Consider the following 19278-nt stretch of genomic DNA (forward strand, 5'->3'; position numbering starts at 1 on the left):
ATTCATAAGAAAAAGTTGACCAGTTAATAGGACAAGTGCCTCAACAGTATAAAATAAACAGAATATGAAATGCAGACAGTCCTATTTTACAGCTACAAGTTATTTTAAAAATCATTATAAAATAATAAAATATAATATTTTATAGTTAGTAAGTCCACAAGAACACATTAATAAGACACATCTCAATTAACATTCCTTTGTACTTGCTTCAACAGGTAATTTAGGAGAAAGGTGGTCTCATGAACTTTAGCAGCCAATGGTCTGTGGCTGCACCTTAGGAGGCATCCAAGACAAAGGTATTATGTCCAGGAAAATTTCAGATAAAACTTAGGGCTCACAGCTAGGTAAATGAGAGTTTTGTTTTGTTTTTCTCAGAAAATAGACTGTTTCTATCCATTAGCTTTCAGTTTCCCAGCTTCCTGAAATTTATGTTAAGGACCTGAAATATTCCCAAATTAATTTTAAAGTACCATGACCTTTGCTTACAGACCTCCTTTTCCTCGAGTTTCCTGAAATATAAAACCTGTACATCCTTTAAGAAATGCAGTACATTCAAGTACAATTAATTAGGAAAAATTCACAAAAGAGAATTGTTCATCTATTGTATTTAGAATAGGTAAAAATTTCCATCTAAGTTAGGTCTGACAACATTAGATTTTTCTATGGTTTCTTTCTGAAGTTCTGCAAGATAGAAAAATCTAAATCACAATGAGAGTACCTTTAGAACTTGTTTTATTAATCCTAAGAAATTGTTAATAAGAAACTGATAACTGGGTAAGGTCCAGAACTGCTTTATTTTATCATTAAATGGAACCACGGAATTAACCAGTGGCCTACCATTGGGCCGCTAAGGTTAGGTTTTAAACAATTAAATATAAACTAAAGATACTACATTCATGTGGTTGAAAAAGCAAGAAGTAACAGCATCACATACAATGTGGATTGGGGCCCTTGGAGCTGTGTAACTTGGCAGTCCTGTAAATGTCACCTTCCCACCTGGTCTCCTAGCCATATCAGTTTCTTGTACGTTAATAAAGAGAATCTAGGAATATAGAGGTTAGGAGGAGGAAAATGGGATAGGAAGAAAGAGAATGGTAAGAAAGAGGGCAGGAGAAAAGAGAGCGAAGGATGCTGGAAAGAGGGTGTCTCAGTCTGTTCAGGCTGCTACAGCAAAATGCCATAGGCTGGGTGGCTTATAAAGAACAGAAATGTATTTCTCAGTTTTGGAGGCTGAATGTCCAGGATCAGTGCGCCTACATGACCAGGTCTGTGTCTAGCAAGGGCCTGCTTCCCGATTCATAAATGTTGTCTTCTAGATGTAACCTCACCTGGCATGGCAGAAGGAGAAGGGAGCTCTGTCAGACCGTTTTTATAAGGGCACTAATCCCATTCGTGAGGGCTCTGCTTTTATGGTCTAATCACCTCACAAAGGCCCTACCTCTTAATACCTTCACCTTGGGGTTGGGTTTCAATGTAAAAATTTGGAGAGGACACACTCAGACCATAGCAGAGGGGAAAGGCTAAGTCTTTATATAAAGGATCAGCAACTTTCTCCCAGCCCTCTCTTGCAATTGCCCTTTGTGTGTATATTTGTATGTGAATATTAGAGGAAGAGTAAAAAGGAAAAAAACCCAGACAGTCTGGGGAATGGTAGTAGTGAGCCACTGGGAATTTTTAACCCTGTGCATATGTTATATGAATAAACTTCTTTGTATTGCTTTTTCCTCTCAGATCACTTTTATCTTGTCTCAACCAAGTATATTTAATTATTTTGAGATTTAGGTTTTGGGAAAAAATTCAGAGCTAATAGGCATAAATATTCATGGAAGAAAGGGAAGCAGGGATGCAGGCCTCTACCATCCTCACAGTAGAGATAAGCTGACCTTTCTCTACTACAGATTGGCCTGATAAAATCCAGAACTAAACTTTCTCTCTGCACTGACCTGCTCAGACTGCAAATAGATTCGTTAACTGATTTTATAAAAATTTAAAATTTTTTTAACATCTTTATTGGAGTATAATTACTTTACAATGGTGTGTTAGTTTCTGCTGTATAACAAAGTGAATCAGCCATACATGTACATATATCCCCATATCTCCTCCCTCTTGCATCTCCCTCCCACCCTCACTATCCCACCCCTCTTAGGTGGACACAAAGCACTGAGCTGATCTCCCTGTGCTATGCGGCTGCTTCCTACTAGGTATCTGTTTGACATTTGGTAGTATATATAAGTCCATGCCACTCTCTCACTTCGTCCCAGCTTACCCTTCCCCCTCCCTGTGTCCTCAAGTCCATTCTCTACGTCTGCATCTTTATTCCTGTCCTGCCCCTAGGTTCTTCAGAACCTTTTTTTTTTTTTTTTTAGATTCATATATATGTGTTAGCATACGGTATTTTGAGCCCTGCAGGAGATGCTCCCTCTAACCATGCCTGGCACCATTTTCATTGACTCCAACTCTTCAGCAGGTGGCAGTGTTTCCCTCTATTCCCGGAAGCTTTTGGCATTTCCTTCCTTTCAAAAGAGCATAGTCCCTTTTCTTTTTCTCAATCCACGTATAACAGTTGCCTCCTTTCCATCGTTGTTTGGAAGATATTCTCCCAGTGATCTTAGGAACTGAGGAGGAGAAGCAGAATTGTAACATGCAGCAATTCATGTTTGATCGTTAAGGCCCTAATTCTCATGGTTCAATTTCAGGACACTTTAGGACAGAGAGTAAGCATCAGTCACCATCTTTCCCTATTCCAAACCCTATTTACTGTTTCTGGTTAGGTAGTCTTCTTGTTGCCTTCATTCTCCCCTGTACAAGCTTGAAAATACCATTAACAGCCTTCTCCAGTGAAATTTCTAATTAACTTAAGTCTCTAAAAGCGAGGTTTTCTTCCCCTCTTTATTCACTGATGGGAATTTATTCAAGAAATTTCCCAAACTCCAATCCAGGATCCCTCATTGAGTAGCTATGTAATCTGGGCATATAAACTCCTTGGGCTTCAGTTTCTTCCTTTGTAAAATGGGATTGGTGAACTAAGGGACCTTTGAGATTTCTTGGATCATAAAGTAATCTGCCACTGCTTTGAATGGTGGTATTGCTGTGGTACCAGATGATTATTTCTGGAGTGTATTTTCTTTGAGCAGCAAAAGTCATTAGATAGTACAAAGAGTGAAGAGTAGATCTAGTAGAGATGGTTGATCTAGGGAGAGAGGGTACTCAGGGTAAGATATAACCTGTCTACTATACAGTATCTCTACTAGACAGCACTTATAGCAGTTATTCTCATGTATTTCTGTTGTGCAGCAGACATCAAACAGACCTTTAGGCTTAAATGCTGGAAATTCCTTAGTGAGCTCATTTATTTAAAAATGAAATTACAGTTGAGCTCTTTCCTTGGTTGATTTGATATTCTTTTGATAATAGGTATTTGTTTATTTTTAGTCCTAATTCTATTTGATGAAATAACTTTTTTCATAATAATAAATGATCATTGTAAAGAACCTTCAAATCATATAAAAAGCAATAAATGAAAAGAGAAATTCCTCTCCCTCTGAGGCCCTCCCTCCCCATCCTAACCTCAGAGATAACCAGTGTTATCTTCTCTCTGGTTTATTCTTCCATACATTTTCCATGTAATTATGTAAACATATATATGTATACATGTATTATCACTTTTATTTTATGAATTTTAATGAACACTTTTGTGAAATATATTAATCCTAGAGTAGAATTATGCATGTGAAATAGATGAGTGAGGAAATGAAAAGATTACATGATTAAGGAACAAAATAGGTAACAAACTGAAAACATTCAGTTGCTAATCAAATTGTCAGCTGATAGTGGTGTTTCTTAAATGATAGAGTCTAGGCAGAATTGACCATGGAAAACTGTCTGATTTGAAGAGTTGGCTCAGCAGTTAAGAATCCTCCTGCCAATGCAGGGGACATGGGTTCGAGCCCTGGTCCGAGAAGGTCCCACATGCCGCAGAGCAACTAAGCCCATGCGCCACAACTACTGAGCCTGTGCTCTAGAGCCCACGAGCCACAACTACTGAGCCTGCGTGCCACAACTACTGAAGCCTATGTGCCTAGAGCCCGTGCTCTGCAACAAGAGAAGCCACTGCAATGAGAAGCCCACGCACCACAACAAAGAGTAGCCCCCACTTGCTGCAACTAGAGAAAGCCCACGGCCAGCAACAAAGACCCAAAGCAGCCAAAATTAAATAAATAAATAATTTTTTTTTATTTTAAAATAAGGAAGAGAGCTAGGGTCACAGTGGTAGATGACCATCAACAATTCCTCCATCTCTCTACGAGCTTACCACCAAGAGGCAAAGTCTTTTTCCCCAGTCTTGAATCTTGATGGGTCTGGTACTTGCTTTGGTCAATGGAATGAGGCAAAAATGATGCTACTACAGTTCTGGGCCTAGACCTGGCAACTTTAGTTTCTGCTCTCTTGGAAAATAATGACCACGTGAAGAAGTCTGACTACCTTGTTGAAGAGAATGGCCTCGTGGAGGCAGTGTGCCTCTTTTTTAGAGGACAAGAGAGTAAGGAGGGAGTTAGGTCCAGCCAGCTCCTAGCTATCCCAGCCACTCCAGCTAAGGCATTAGACATGTAATTGAATCCATCTTGGATCCTCCAGCCCAAATCAAGCCACGCCAAACAACATTACACGAAAGAGAGACAAGCTGTCACCATCATCCTGTCCATATTGCAGAATGGTGAGCAAAAAAATGGTTGTTACTATTTTGAGCTGCTACATTTATTTAAAATGCTCATTTATTTAAAAATGAAATTAGGGGTAGTGTGTTATGCACAACAGATAATAGAAATTGATGTTTGAAAGTTGGACCCTGGCATAACAAAAATCTAAAACATGTGGCATTGATTTTGGGACGCAGCATTGGGTGGAGGTTGGAAAGGTGATGAGGGAACTCTAACTCCTAAAATTTATTTTTTTAATTTATTTTTTAAAAATTTATTTTGAAGCAATTTAAACTTACAGAAAAGTTGCATAATGGTACAGACAGAGTTCATATATATTCTTCGCTCAGCTGCCCTAATATAAATAGATTACATAGCCATAGAATAATTATCAAAATCAGGAAATTAACATAAGGTACAGACCTTATATGAACTTTACCAGTTTTTCCAGTGATGTTCTTTTTCTGTTCCAGGATCCAGTCCAGGATCCCACATTGGCATTTAGTTGATATGTCTCCTTAGTCTGGGCAGGAACTATTTTTTCTTTCTTTTTTAAAAATTGAGGGGTAATTGACATATAACATTATATTACTTTCAGGTGTACAACATAATGATTCGATATACACTGAGAAATAATCACCACAATAAGTCTAGTTAACAGCTGTCACCATAAATAGTTACAAAATTTTTTTTCTTTTTTTCTCCTGATGATGACTTTTAAGATGTATTCTTTTAGCAACTTTCAAATATGCAATAAGTATTATTAACTACAGTCACCATGCTGTACATTACATCCCCAGGATTTATTTATTTTATAGCTGAAACTTTTAACCTCTTCATCCATTTTACCCACCCCAAACTCTCCCCTTCCCTCCAGCAACCACCAATCTGTTGATCTGTTCTCTGTATCTATGAGCTTGTTTTTTTAAATAATTATTATTGTTTGTTTTGTTTTTTAGATTCACATATAAGTGAGATCATACAGTATTTGTCTTTCTCTGTCTGACTTATTAATATTTCACTTAGCATAATGCCCTCAGGGTCCATTCCTGTTGCTGCCAATGGCAAAATTTCATTTTTTATGGCTGAATAGTATTCCATTGTGTGTGTGTGTGTGTGTGTGTGTGTGTGTGTGTGTGTGTGTACATGTATTACATCTTTATCCATTCATCCATCAATGAACATTTAGGTTGTTTCATATGTTGGCTATTGGAAGTAATGCTGCAACGAACATAGGAGTGCACATATCCTTTCAAATGACTATTTTTGCTTTCTTCAGATAAATACTCAGAAGTGGAATTGCTGAATCATGTTGTTCTATTTTTAATTTTGGGGCGGACCTCCACATTGTTTTACAAAGTGGCTTTACCAATTAACATTCCCACCAACAGTGCTCAAGTGTTCCCTTTTCTCCACACCCTCACAAACACTTGTTATTTCTTCTTTTTTATAATAGCCATTCAAATAGCCAACAGATTTGAGGTGATATCCAATTGTGGCTTTGATTTGCATTTCCCTGATGATTAATGATGCTTAGCGTCTTTTCATGTGCCTATTGGCCATCTGTATGTCTTCTTTGGAAAAACATTTATTCAGATCTTCTGCCCATTTTTTAATTGGATTTTTTTTGTTTGTTTTGCTATTGAGTTGTATGAATTCTTTATATATTTTGGATATTAACCTTGTATCAGATATATGATTTGCAAATATTTTCTCCCATTTAGTAAGTTGCCATTTCATTTTGTTGATTTCCTTTGAAGAGCAAAAGCTTTTTAGTTTGATATAGTCCTGCTGTTCATTTTTGCTTTTGTTGCCTTTGCTTTTGGAGTCAGATGTAAAAAAATCATTGCCAAGATCAATGTCAAGGAGATTGCCACGGATGTTTTCTTCTAGGACTTTTATTGTTTCAGGTCTTACTACATACAAGTCTTTAATCCATTTCAAGTTAATTTTTGTGTATGGTGTTAGATAGTAGTCTAGTTTCATTTTTTTGCATGTGGCTGTCCAGTTATCCCAACAACATTTGTTGAAGAGATTGTCCTTTCCCCATTGTATGTTTTTGCCTCTTTTGTAGTAAATTACTTGACCACATATGCATGGATGTATTTCTGGGCTGTCTATTCTGTCACATTGGTCTATGTGTCTGTTTTTATGCTAGTACCATACTGTTTTGATTACTATAGCTTTGTAAGATAGCTTGAAATCAGGGAGTGTGATGCCTGTAGCTTTGTTCTTCTTTCTCAAGATTGCTTTGGCTATTTGGGGTCTTTTGTGGTTCCATACAAATTTTAGGTTTGTATGTTCTATTTCTGCGAAAAATGCCTTTGGAATTTTGATAGAAATTGCATTGAATATGTAGATTGCTTTGGATAGTATGGTCATTTTAACAATATTAATTCTTCTAATTCAAGAGCACAGATTATCTTTCCATTTGTTTGTGTCTTCTTTGATTTCTTTCATCAGTGTTTTATAGTTTTCAGCGTACAGGTTTTTCACCTCCTTGGTTACATTTGTTCCTAAGTATTTTATTATTTTTGATGCAATTGTAAGTGGAATTGTTTTCTTAATCTCTCTTTCTGATAGTTCATTGTTAGTGTAAGAAATGCAACTGATTTTTGTATATTGATTTTTTAAAAAAATTTTAATACATTTATTTATTTATTTTGGCTGCATTGGGTCTTCGTTGCTGTGTGTGGGCTTTCTGTAGTTGTGGCAAGCAGGGGCTACTCTTTGTTGCAGTGTGTGGGCTTCTCACTGCGGTGGCTCCTCTTGTTGCAGAGCACGGGTTTTAGGTGTGTGGGCTTCAGTAGTGTGGTACACAGGTTCAGTAGCTGTGGCACACGGGCTTAGTTGCTCATGGCATGTGGGATCTTCCTGGACGAACCTGTGTACCCTGCATTGGCAGGCAGATTCTTAACCACTGCGCCACCAGGGAGGTCCCTGTATATTGATTTTATATCTTGCAACTTTAGTGAATGTGTTTATTAGTTCTACCAGGTTTTTGGTGGAGTCTTTAGGGTTTTCTATATATAATCTCATGTCATTTGCAAATGACAGTTTTACTTGTTCCTTTTTGATTTGGATGCCTTTTATTTCCTTTGCTTGCATAAATGCTTTGGCTAGAACTTCCAATACTATGTTGAATAAAAGTGGTGAAAGTGAGCATCCTTGTCTTGTTCCTGATCTTAGAAGAAAAACTTTCAGCGTTTTGCTGTTGAGTATGTTAGCTGTGGGATTGTCATATATGGTCTTTATTATATTGATGTATGTTATCATTATACCCACTTTGTTGAGATTTTTTTAATCATAAATGGATGTTGAATTTTGTCAAATGCTTTTATTGTATTTATTGAGATGATCATATGATTTTTATCCTTCATTTTGTTAATGTGGTATATATCATGTTGATTTATTTGTAGATGTTGAACCATCCTTGCATCCCTGGAAAAAATCCCACTTGATCATGGTGTATGATCCTTTTAATGTATTGTTGAATTTGGTTTGCTAATATTTTGTTGAGGGATCTCAATGGAAGCTATAAGAGTAGTGAGGAAATTGCTTCTGGAGGCTGGCTAAGTGGTGGTATGTAGTGGCAAAATGTTTGGAAACATTTGTACTTGTGTGCAGTAAAACATAGAAAATGTACCTAATGAACTTGTAGACCTGGCAAAGATTTTCAATGTGAATGTTCAAAGTGTCAGTTGGCTTCTTTTAGTGATGTGTCATGTATCACAAGAGAGAAATGTGTTAAAAAAAAAAAAAAAGAACTATTCAGTTTTTAAGCAGAATGTAGAAATATACAGGACCTAGGAGAGTCTTTATAGTCAGCAAAAGGTCTCAAATTAAGAAATGGCCTCAGGGACTGCCTATAAAATGTGACCTCAAGGAAAAGATTTAATCAAAACTCTGCTGAGACCTCTAAAAAACTTAAGACATTGCTTCATAGACCCTCTCATCTAGACTAAAAGGGCTTCTAAGAATCTTAAGGGTGGTCCAACAGCAGTCACCTAGATAAAGGCCCAATGTAGACAGAGGTTTGTTTTTGAAAGAATTCTGGATGTTGCTTTGTGGTCAAGGAGTGAACTCCAATTAGAGTCATAGAAAACCCACACACTTTTAAAAAGAATTTTATTGATAAAAGCACCAGGAGCTTGGACCAAAGAAGGAGGAGACAGTTCAAAATGAAAAAAAAGCCTCTGGGCCCCCAACTTTCTATGGGCAAGAAGCAGGCTGAGAGAGCTATTCAACTGTAAAGGGCAGGCAGTTTCTTATGAAAAAGAAAGATTGACTCAGAGGTCAGCTAGACCCCAGAGCAGGGAGCCAAGAACAGTGGATTAGGAAACTACTCCCAGGGAGAAAAACCAGGCCCTAATGGAGAACCAAATCCTTAGAGTCAGGATGACAGCGCTTGGCTGGCTTTCAGAATTGCTACAGACTAATGACTGCTATGTGCCTTCCATTTCCCCCTGCCAACCTTTGAAAAGAAGTATCTATTCCATTTATTCTATCCCTGTTTCAGCATTGTATGTTGTGTATTGTAACTTGTCTTTTTAGTTCATGGATCTCCAGATGAAGAGGAACAGCATCTGAAATGCCTCATTCACATCTGGGCCTAGTGTGTATGACTAGATCCTAGACCTTACAGCCAATGCTATACAGAATGGTAATTTGCGGGGGAGGAAGTAAGTGTCTTTTGCATGTCTGTGTGTGGGTGTGTATGTGTGAACAGTTGTGGCCAGAGGGTGGATTATGGTAGAGTGCTTCCAAATCTGACTGCCAATAATTCCTCTTATCCCAGCCACTCCTTCCATTAAGAAGTGAGACTCCTCTCCCCTTGGATCTGGGCTGGCCTTGTGACTTGCTTTGGCCAAGAGAATAGAATGAAAGTGATATCCTGGGACTTCTGAACCATGCCTTGGAGAGGGCTTGAAGCCTCTGCTTTCTTCCTCTTGGGATTCAGTCACTGTGCAAAGATGCTTGGGCTGGACCACTGAATGATGAACGGTCACACGAAGAGAGGGAGGCCCCCAGGCATTTCAGGTGCTCCAGCTGAGGTGCCAGACATGTGGGGAATGTCACAGACATTCCAGCCCTAGCCAAAGTCATAGCTGAACGTAACCACATGTCTGACCCAGCTGACATCATGGGGGAGCTGAAGAACTGTCCAGCTGTAACCTTCCCAAATTGCAAAATTGTGAGAAAATAAATGGTGGTTGTTCTTTTAAGCCACCAAGTTTACAGTGGTTTGTTATGCAGCAATAGATAATTGAAACAGTTATCAAATACTAGGGTATTTTCTACAGCTTTAACTTTACTCCTAGACTGTGAAGAGGTTGCAACAGTGTCAGACAAAGAAGCCAAGTTTTCAAGGAGACTAAATTCCGTAAAGGCTGGACCCTCTATGCTATAGTCATTGCTCTGTCCACAGAGCTTAGCATTATTAGTACTGGCACATAAGACTCCCACATATTTGTTGATTGAATCATTAAATGACTAAATGGAGTTAAGACCCTATACCATCAACACAGACAAAAAAGCTACCTTAAATAGAGTTTTTTTTTAAATTTTTTAATTTTTATTTATTTGGCTGTGTCAGGTCTTAGTTGCGGCATGTGGGATCTTCATTGTGGCATGTGGGATCGTTCGTTGTGGTGTGGGCTCTTTGTTGTGGCACACAGGCTTCTCTCTAGTTGTGGCGGGTGGGCTCCAGAGTGCACAGGCTCAGTAGTTGTGGTGTGTGGGCTTAGTTGCTCCCTGGCATGTAGGATTTTAGTTCTCCAGCCAGGGATCGAACCCGCGTCCCCTGCATTGGCAGGCGGATTCTCAACCACTAGACCACCAGGGAAGTCCCTTAGATAGAGTTTTAACCATGCATTTTCTCTTTCAAAAAGGTTTTTTGTTGCTTTTTGTTACCAGAAAAAGTGATACCTCAGAAGCCAGAAGGATGTTCTGAAGGGAAAGATTTGTAGGAGTGAGGCAATAGTTACCCTTGACTCCTTCTCAGTGTCCCTCCTATACCTGGACCAATGAGGGCTACTCTGTGAAGCACCTGGTAAATGCCCCAATATCTGCTGGTAACATAAAAATTATTATCTTTTTCTATTATCGGAAGAGCTAAAAGGCAAGAAATGTGTTCCTAGGGCTAGAGTTAGTATTAAGGGGACCAGAGTGGAATATCCAATAGCCAGTGTTAGATCGGAAACTAAAACAATCTAAGCTGTCTTGTCATGTTAGGTCTTTCTTTTCTATCACTCTCTAGTCCAAGTCACAATTTCTAAATGCCACTTGGACATAGTGAGTGCCTAGTCTGCTCTGTGGTTCTCCCAGCCCAGCCCTTATTTCTCTTTGTGTGATATTTCATACAGCACACCTCTCTACTGAGATGTGAAAGGAGACACAAGTGCCATCTGAAATAGCTCCAGGAGATTAGGGCATGAAGAACTTGTAGGCAACAATGGAAAATTCTCTTTTAGGATGTGGTTGCTTGTATGATCCATACTGGTACCTTCTGGAGAAATGTTGTAAGCAAAAGGTCTTTATTTAAAACAACAGGAATATTTGTAATTAGGATAACTGAAATAAGGGAAAAGTCTTCAGACCGTTGGAAGAATGGGATGGTTTAAGTTAAAATATATAATTATTATATACTTTTTACTCTGTATTATTTAGAAAACAGTGGTTAAGCAGATAAAAATAGAGAAGATTACTTAAAAATTGAACCCATTGCTTTAGATCTCTATTTGAAAGGTCAGTGTGTGGGAGATGAGAAAGGCACTATAGCAATCAGTGTTCAACACAAGACATTTTAGCAGCAGGACCTACAAAGAGCACATCAACTATTTATATCATCCCCATTGAGTTGCTGGTCATTTCACTTATCAAAGAAAATAAGAAAGGAATTTTCTTTAGATATTCTCTGGATGCAGTAGCAATACAGTTTTGGAATCAGCTGTTAGAAACTATAATTAAAGCTGGTTTTTCCTGTTCACTAATTATTCTGTATGGTTAGTCTCCCTGAAGCTTTATATAATTCTCCCTTTGTTACCAGCTTCTGTTTCTCCCCAGGGCAGTCTGAATCCAGACAGGTAAATAACTGAAGTGTTTAGAAACCAATGTATTGTAATATCTGTACAGCCAAGCAGATATTTGCAACTGAACTTGAAAAAAACATTTTAAAAAACTTTATGTACATTAGATAGTGTCAGCTATTTAAAGGTTTCAGCTCTACCACCTGCATATGGAGACTTCTTGGGTAGGAGGACAAAGTGAAGAAAAACAAAAATTAAAAAAGGATTTCCTTCAGGAACCCACTTAACACTGGGAAGGGGAGGAAATTTTTTACTCAGCAACTTCTAATAACCACCTGGTATTGCTGTCAGGCTGGTCAAATATCTGCCAACATTGGTGGTCCTTTCACTCACCATGGAGATAAGTAGAGGGACCTGATGTTTAGAGTAGCAGCAAAACTCATTTTCCAGTTTCTTCTTTCAGCAGATGGAAGTGCTTGTGGGCCAGTCTCATATTCCAGCATGTTAGTACTGGTGATGCACACCCTCTCTGCTCCAGAATAACTCTGTGCCACAGGAATTGAAAAGGATTCTCTCTCCTCAGGCCTAACACCAAAACACCAACAGGGCAGGAATGAATCCACTTTCCTCCTAGGAAGTGGATTTCAGAACGTCTCAGATACTGTGAGACTAATCTTCACATGGAATGGGGGGAGAGGGGTGGGCAAAGTAGGGCAGTGCTAATAACAGGAACTCTGGGGACACGATCAGCAACTGGAAAAACAAACGTGGGACATTTTACCCCTCCCTAATCACTTGCCTTCATTTAACTTTATCTTCATTTTCCCTTTCCTCACCAAGCAGTAGTTGATAATCAGTTGAGCGTAGCTCTCAGGTTCTTGCCATGCAATCTAGTGGAACACCTAGAAATCAGGGACTTATCCTTGGTTATTTATAAAATAAAGAAATCTCTAGGGCTTCCCTGGTGGCGCAGTGGCTGAGAATCCGCCTGCCAGTGCAGGGGACATGGGTTCAAGCCCTGGTCTGGGAAGATCTCACATGCCACGGAGCAACTAAGCCCGTGTGCCACAACTCCTGAGCCTGCGCTCTGGAGCCTGCGAGCCACAACTACTGAAGCCCGTGCCACAATAAGAAGCCCGTGCACTGCAACGAAGAGTAGCCCCTGCTCGCAGCAACTAGAGAAAGCCCATGACCCAACACAGCCAAAAATAAATAAATAAATACATTTATTTAAAAAAAAAAATCTCTAGCTTATTTAGGCTGTGTGGTCAGGACTTTCATCTTTGGAAACCAAAGGGAGGCCTTTCTCCTACTCTTTCTAGGTTGCTCTCCATTTCTTTTTCCACTTGTGGCCCCTCCTTCCCCCAAGCTGACCAGGACCATGCACAAAACCAGGCTCCAATAAATATCAAGACTGAAGATTCAGCAGGTGGCTAACTCCTGCAGGGCTATCTTAAAAGGATGTTGCATACAAATTCAGAGTTTTATGAAGCCTCAGAGATCTCTAAGAACAGTGTAAATATCCCTGGTTTAATTAGTAAGTAGTCCTGGAGTTAGGTAATGGTCTGTGGCTTCTACGGTACCTCTCTTGAGGTTTCTAGTCTTCAGGGGCTGCCTACAACTATGATGTGTTCTTTCTCATACACTGAATAAATCCTCTTTTAGACCTTCCTAGGCATCAATTCACAATAACTGCAACACACATGCAAATTGATCCCATTCTCTCAGATCTAAGAAACGACCAGCGCCTCAGTCTAGGTATCAACTTAAATACTTTTGGACTCAAATTCTCCTTGAGTTCTACTTCCCAGGGGAAAGAAAGAATTCCTACAATGGTACTGATGCCCACTCTCTACAAGCAGACGGTGGACCACTCACTTTGCAGCCGATCGATGCCAGGGTAAATGTGCTCTAATTTTCAGCATTTCCGAACCAGATCCTTCGCGGTTTAGGTCAAACAATCCGAGCTCTAAGCAGACTTGACAAGTTTGTTCTGGGCTGAAGGCCATGGACTAGGTTCTCCGACCAGATAAGTCACTAGGCTGAGTCTACAGTAGGTGGGGCGCGCTCACCAGCTCAGTAGTGACTGAAAGTTTGTCGCAACATCGTTGAATTCAATCACCGGGCTGCTGCAGTAGATACCCTTTGCCCCGCGAGTACAGCACCAGAAAGGTTCGCCCTAGGGGGCAGGGCACTAGCAAGGAAAATGCGCCAGACCCCCGGGGCCCAGCCCCTTCTCCCACGGTTTGGAAGGCGCAGTGGTAGCGGATCCAGAGCTCGGAGTTTCAGGTCTCCGTCCTCTAGCTTGCTCTGTGGGTAGCAGGAAAGCGTGCGACCAGCTTGGGAACTCTTGCTCCGAGATCCGCAAGAATCAGCGGCGGCAGCCAAGGTGAGAGGAGGCGGGGGCACGTGCTTGGATGTGGGTGCTTGTGTAACCAGCTCCTCAGGCGCCAGCACCGACAGCGCTCCGGCGGGAGGATCGTCTGAGCCTATTCTTCCGCCGAAACCGGGTAGGCTCTGGGGTCCAGCTACCCGTACATGGCGGGAGCACCCTGGGCAAAGGAAGCGAAGCACTTGCCTCTAGAGCTATCAAATGGGAGTGGGAATTTGGAAAGTTCCCCAACTAGGAACACACGTGACCTCCTCCTGCAAGTAGTTCCGACTGTGGCCCGTGTATCCCTCCACCTCCTTTTGAACCCTCCTAGGTCTCCTCGGCTCCGCCCACTCGCTGGGGCTGCAGTTTCCTACCGTCCCGTAATTCATACTCCCGCCCTGCAACTCCGGTCTCTAGCGTGCACTGACCCGCTAGGGGAGCGCGGAACCTGGCCCCGGGGCGATCCACCCAGCCGGGTTTTCACTGCGGCCCAAAAGGGGCGGGGCGAGGAGCCGCTAAGGGTAGAGCTTGAGTTCGGAGCGGTGAACCCAACTGGAACCCCGAGGGGAGAGATGCTCGGCTCTCCGGGGGAAATGCAGGGGGCTGCAGCGTGCATCCCATCCTCGGGGATCCGCTTTCAGTTCACCTGGACAGTTGCCCTTTGGGATCTAGAAATTCAGGGGCGATGTGCTCACACTCAGCGCGCTCCGCTGGGAGCTTTCATTTTTAGGGCAAATGAACCGAGTGCCGGGGAAGCGGGAGGTGGGGCGGTGAAAGGGAGCCGGATGAGGTGATACACACTGGAGACACAATAGGGGGTTATTCTTTGTACTAAGACTGACACCTTGAGGACACGGGTGGGGATGGGGGGAGAGGTGGGATTTCTCAGCAAGAGCTGCTGCAGTCACATCCCTGCGAACGATCGTGATCCGACATCCGTGCATAAGGAGAAGGAGGCTGCAGGCCGTGCCGGGGAAATCTGGAGGTGGAGGCAGGGGGAGGGGTGTCCTCGCTGCAGGGATCGTCCCTGCGTTTTCCTGTACCCTGACCATAGCAGTCACCTGGTCTTTTCCACCTGTGCACAGGTAACCTCAGACTCAAGTCAGTGACACTGCTCAACGAACCGGCCACAGCCTTCACCTTCGCTCCCCCTCTCCCCCTCGCAACAGCCTACTCTGCCTGTGGCTGGGTTTTTCGGCCGTGGCTCAGCTCGTTCCCCCCACCCTGGGCTGCTGCAGAAGCACCCGCAGCAAGTGCAGCTACAGGCGGGCGCCTCGAAACAAGCCCGAGCGAGCTCCAGGCAGTCATACTGGGCATGCTCAGTGCGCCTGCCCGTTGGGGACTCGGCGCTCGCACCCGGAGCTGCTGCTTCTGCCCCCTCCCTACAGCCCCTGCTCTGCCCTTCCCTCCCCCGGCGCGGTCCGTCCGCCTCCCGCCTCCCCTCGGGCTCCGAGGCGCCTGGGCTCCCGGCGCGGCGGCGCAGGGGGCGGGCAGGCCGGCGGGCGGTGATGTGGCGGGACTCTTTGTGCACTGCGGCAGGATACACGTTCGGGCGCTGGGACGCGGCTGCGCTCAGTTCTCTCCTCTCGGAAGCTGCAGCCATGATGGAAGTTTGAGAGTTGAGCCGCTGTGAGGCGAGGCCGGGCTCAGGCGAAGGAGATGAGAGACGGCGGCGGCCGCGGCCCAGAGCCCCTCTCAGCGCCTGTGAGCAGCCGCGGGGGCAGCGCCCTCGGGGAGCCGGCCGGCCGGCGGCGGCGGCAGCGGCGGCGTTTCTCGCCTCCTCTTCGTCTTCTTTTCTAACCGTGCAGCCTCTTCCTCGGCTTCTCCTGAAAGGGAAGGTGGAAGCTGTGGACTCGGGCGGGAGCCGGCTGAGGCGCGGCGGCTGCACCTCCCGCTCCTGGAGCGGGGGGGAGAAGCGGCGGCGGCGGCGGCGGCTGCAGCTCCGGGGAGGGTGTCGGAGTCGCCTGTCACCATTTCCAGGGCTGGGAACGCCGGAGAGTTGGTCTCTCCCCTTCTACTGCCTCCAACACGGCGGCGGCGGCGGCGGCACATCCAGGGACCCGGGCCGGTTTTAAACCTCCCCTCCGCCGCCGCCGCACCCCTCCTGGCCCGGGCTCCGGAGGCCGCCGGAGGAGGCAGCCGTTCCGAGGATTATTCTTCTCCCCATTCCGCTGCCGCCGCTGCCAGACCTCTGGCTGCTGAGGAGAAGCAGGCCCAGTCGCTGCAACCATCCAGCAGCCGCCGCAGCAGCCATTACCCGGCTGCTGTCCAGAACCAAGCGGCAGCAGAGCGAGGGGCATCAGCCACCGCCAAGTCCAGAGCCATTTCCATCCTGCAGAAGAAGCCCCGCCACCAGCAGCTTCTGCCATCTCTCTCCTCCTTTTTCTTCAGCCACAGGCTCCCAGACATGACAGCCATCATCAAAGAGATCGTTAGCAGAAACAAAAGGAGATATCAAGAGGATGGATTCGACTTAGACTTGACCTGTATCCATTTCTGTGGCTGCCGCTCCTCTTTGCCTTTCTGTCACTCTCTCTTATAACGTGGGAGTAGACGGATGCGAACAATGTCCATAGTTTGGGTGACTATGACATTTAACCCTGGTCGGATTTCTAGATCATGTATATTTTGTGCCTCTTTTGAATGCATTCAACCTAGGGTGTGTTCGGCTATTCGGAACTCTTGCCTGGTTGCAAGTGTCAAGGCACTGATGGGTTTCTTAGTCTGTCTGTGGGGACTCTCCCTAAGGGCTATTGTCCGTTAATAAAGAATACAGTACACTGCTAGTGGATTAGTGAGCTCGGTAATCCGGTCTGCTAAATGAACAGAAAAGTAGATGCTTTGAGGTTGAGCATATTTCGATTAAATCTTGGCTTTAGGCCCTAGATCAAGGGTATAGATCAGATTAAAATGAAAATTAGTGTTGCGCGTACGCATATTGCATCAGAATCTTGCAGTGATTGCTTTTAGTTTCCTGAGTTGCATTGATAGATTCTTTTAAAATGTGAGTTGTGAACCGAACTGATTTGCATAACTTTAGAGAGAGAATCATTTTAGCATATATGGTGCTCATTTGAAGGCAAAAGTAGGTTTGTATGTTGAAACTAAGTTAATTACAACTTTGAATCGCATTTAGAAGTTTTGTAGCTTGAAATCAATAGTACCGTGATACATCTCAAAGGCGCTCTTACTAGATCTTTGTTAAATTTGCTTTTTTTGTCTCGTGTTGGGCTGATGTGGGATAGGGCATGAAATTTGCAGTTCAGTAGCACTGTATATTCAGTGCTCTTGTGACACATAATAGAATGGAGATTGAGTGGTTTTTGATCCCAGATGATAATGTTGTGTAGGTTCAAGGGTATTGTGTGTAGCAAATGGTGATTGCAGAGATTAAACTTCAGTTTCACTTGAAATTTAAGTATTATTGTGATACCAGAATTGACACTCACCTTATTTAGGTTTCAGGTCCTGTGACACCTTTGGGTATCCATTAACTTTACTCTGGCTTGTGTTGAATATCAGTATAAGTATAATTTACCAGCTAATAACCAGAAATGCTGGCAAGAGTGGATCACTCCAGCTTCGGATTGTAGGTGTGTTCGCTTTTTTCATATGGTGTATTAAATTTACTGAGTCAGCTTGTTGGATAAGACAGAAACCCAAGAGTTTCAGTGGTATATAATTGGTTGTCTAAAAGTTAGGCCTTTATATTTCAAAAGATAGTGGTTATCGAAAGACATGAGTCTTGCAGTTTCAGGTATAATAAACCGGTTTTGATCAAGGATGGCGATAGAGCCCTCCTTTTTTGCAGAATGGAAAGTATCGTAGGAATTGAGACTCACTGGTAGGCCAGTGTAAGGCATGAAGTTATTGGTTATTGGTCTGAGGTGACTGAAGCATTTTATTAAGCCCTCTATTAAGATAAAAAATTTGGTGCTGTGAATTGTAGCAGTGGACAATACTTACTTAAAACTACATAATTGCGTAAGTGTTAATAGTCTTAATAAAAATGGTTTCTTAGCAAGTATCAGTAAACATTTTGCCTAAAGGTAGAGTGACACTAAAGTGTCTATACGTCCAGGTAAAAACCGTGGGGAAGATTTTTTTGAAGAAAATGTTACATATCTGAAGAGGTTTTATTCCTTTGGATTATGTATCCACACATAAATGTGCACAGCTAATTTTGCCCCAGTTTTTGATATGAAATGAAGATAAAAGTTACTGAAGAAGTAGTTTTACAACACACACAACGTAAGTTTTCTGTTAGGTTAAAAAATGATACTTTAAAAGAATATTTGGAAAGTTTGGAGTTGCATTAATTGAAAAACTTTACTAAAGCTGAACTTGACCCGCTTGCCCAGAAGATAATTATGAAAAAACTCTTCTGATTTGTAACCTATTTCAAAAATAGTCTACTCTTGGTATGACTTGACAGTCATCTAGATGTATAGAAACAAATTAATTAAATGTTTAAATTTTTAAAATAAACCCCCATTCAAAAAATTTTCTAGAATGCTGTTTGTTGGGCAGATTGCTTTTAGTATTCAGAATATGTTTATGCTATTTTTGCTTTACACATTTGATTTAAAATTATCAGAGTTATAAGACTAACATTCTACCAGGTTCTTATATATGAGCAGTGAGGTGATTAGCCATTTCTCCTTTGATTTCAGAGTGTGTGTGCCTCTGTGTATGAAATATATGTGACTTACAACTTTCTCTAAAACTGTCCTTTTAGTTATGGTATGCATAGAAAGCATTATCGTATATTGCATCAAATGACTAATAACACTTAATTTCTAGAGTTGTGGTTTTATTGAGCCAAATGTTGATGTGAAAAAAAAATCACTTAGGGAAGTCAGTAAAGGGTTTACTTTTTTGATAGTTGCACTTCCAATAATTTTGAAATACCAAAGCACTTTAGTTTGCTTGGTTTCACTTTAGTGTTTTGTGTTTACTGTGGTGGGGGGAAAATTAAAATGGCCATTGAAGGCTTTGTCTCTAGCAGGTTGTAGTATCTCTCTAGCAGGTTGTATGTAGTATCTATTTCAACAGCTAACCTGTTCAAAGTTAAATTCTTTTATGAAAGTAGTGATTGGAGTATTTTTATAAAGATCAATAATGAAGTGATTTCCTCAGAGGAAAATTGAGGACCATACTTTACTTAATTTTTTTTGCA

General features: G+C 42.2%; 2 protein-coding genes across 2 annotated transcripts in view; one reads left to right on the forward strand and one right to left on the reverse strand.

Moving 5' to 3' along the window:
• Positions 1-152: 152 nt before the first annotated feature.
• On the reverse strand, positions 153-14579 carry KLLN (killin, p53 regulated DNA replication inhibitor; the record flags this gene model as incomplete). Its single annotated transcript, XM_033404920.2, is given in 4 exon segments — positions 153-2615; positions 13604-14058; positions 14061-14439; positions 14442-14579. Coding segments are annotated over 3 exon segments (732 nt in total), but the record flags the coding sequence as incomplete, so codon positions are not given.
• A 1417-nt stretch (positions 14580-15996) lies between these two features.
• Positions 15997-19278, forward strand: part of PTEN (phosphatase and tensin homolog) — an 86286-nt gene continuing 83004 nt past the window's right edge. The window contains exon 1 of the mRNA NM_001309477.1: positions 15997-16585. Coding sequence (NP_001296406.1) covers positions 15997-16585 — 589 coding nt within the window. The remainder of the gene's footprint in view (positions 16586-19278) is intronic.

This window comes from Orcinus orca, chromosome 14 (genome assembly GCF_937001465.1).
Source record: "Orcinus orca chromosome 14, mOrcOrc1.1, whole genome shotgun sequence".
In the NCBI taxonomy this organism is placed as follows: domain Eukaryota; kingdom Metazoa; phylum Chordata; class Mammalia; order Artiodactyla; family Delphinidae; genus Orcinus; species Orcinus orca.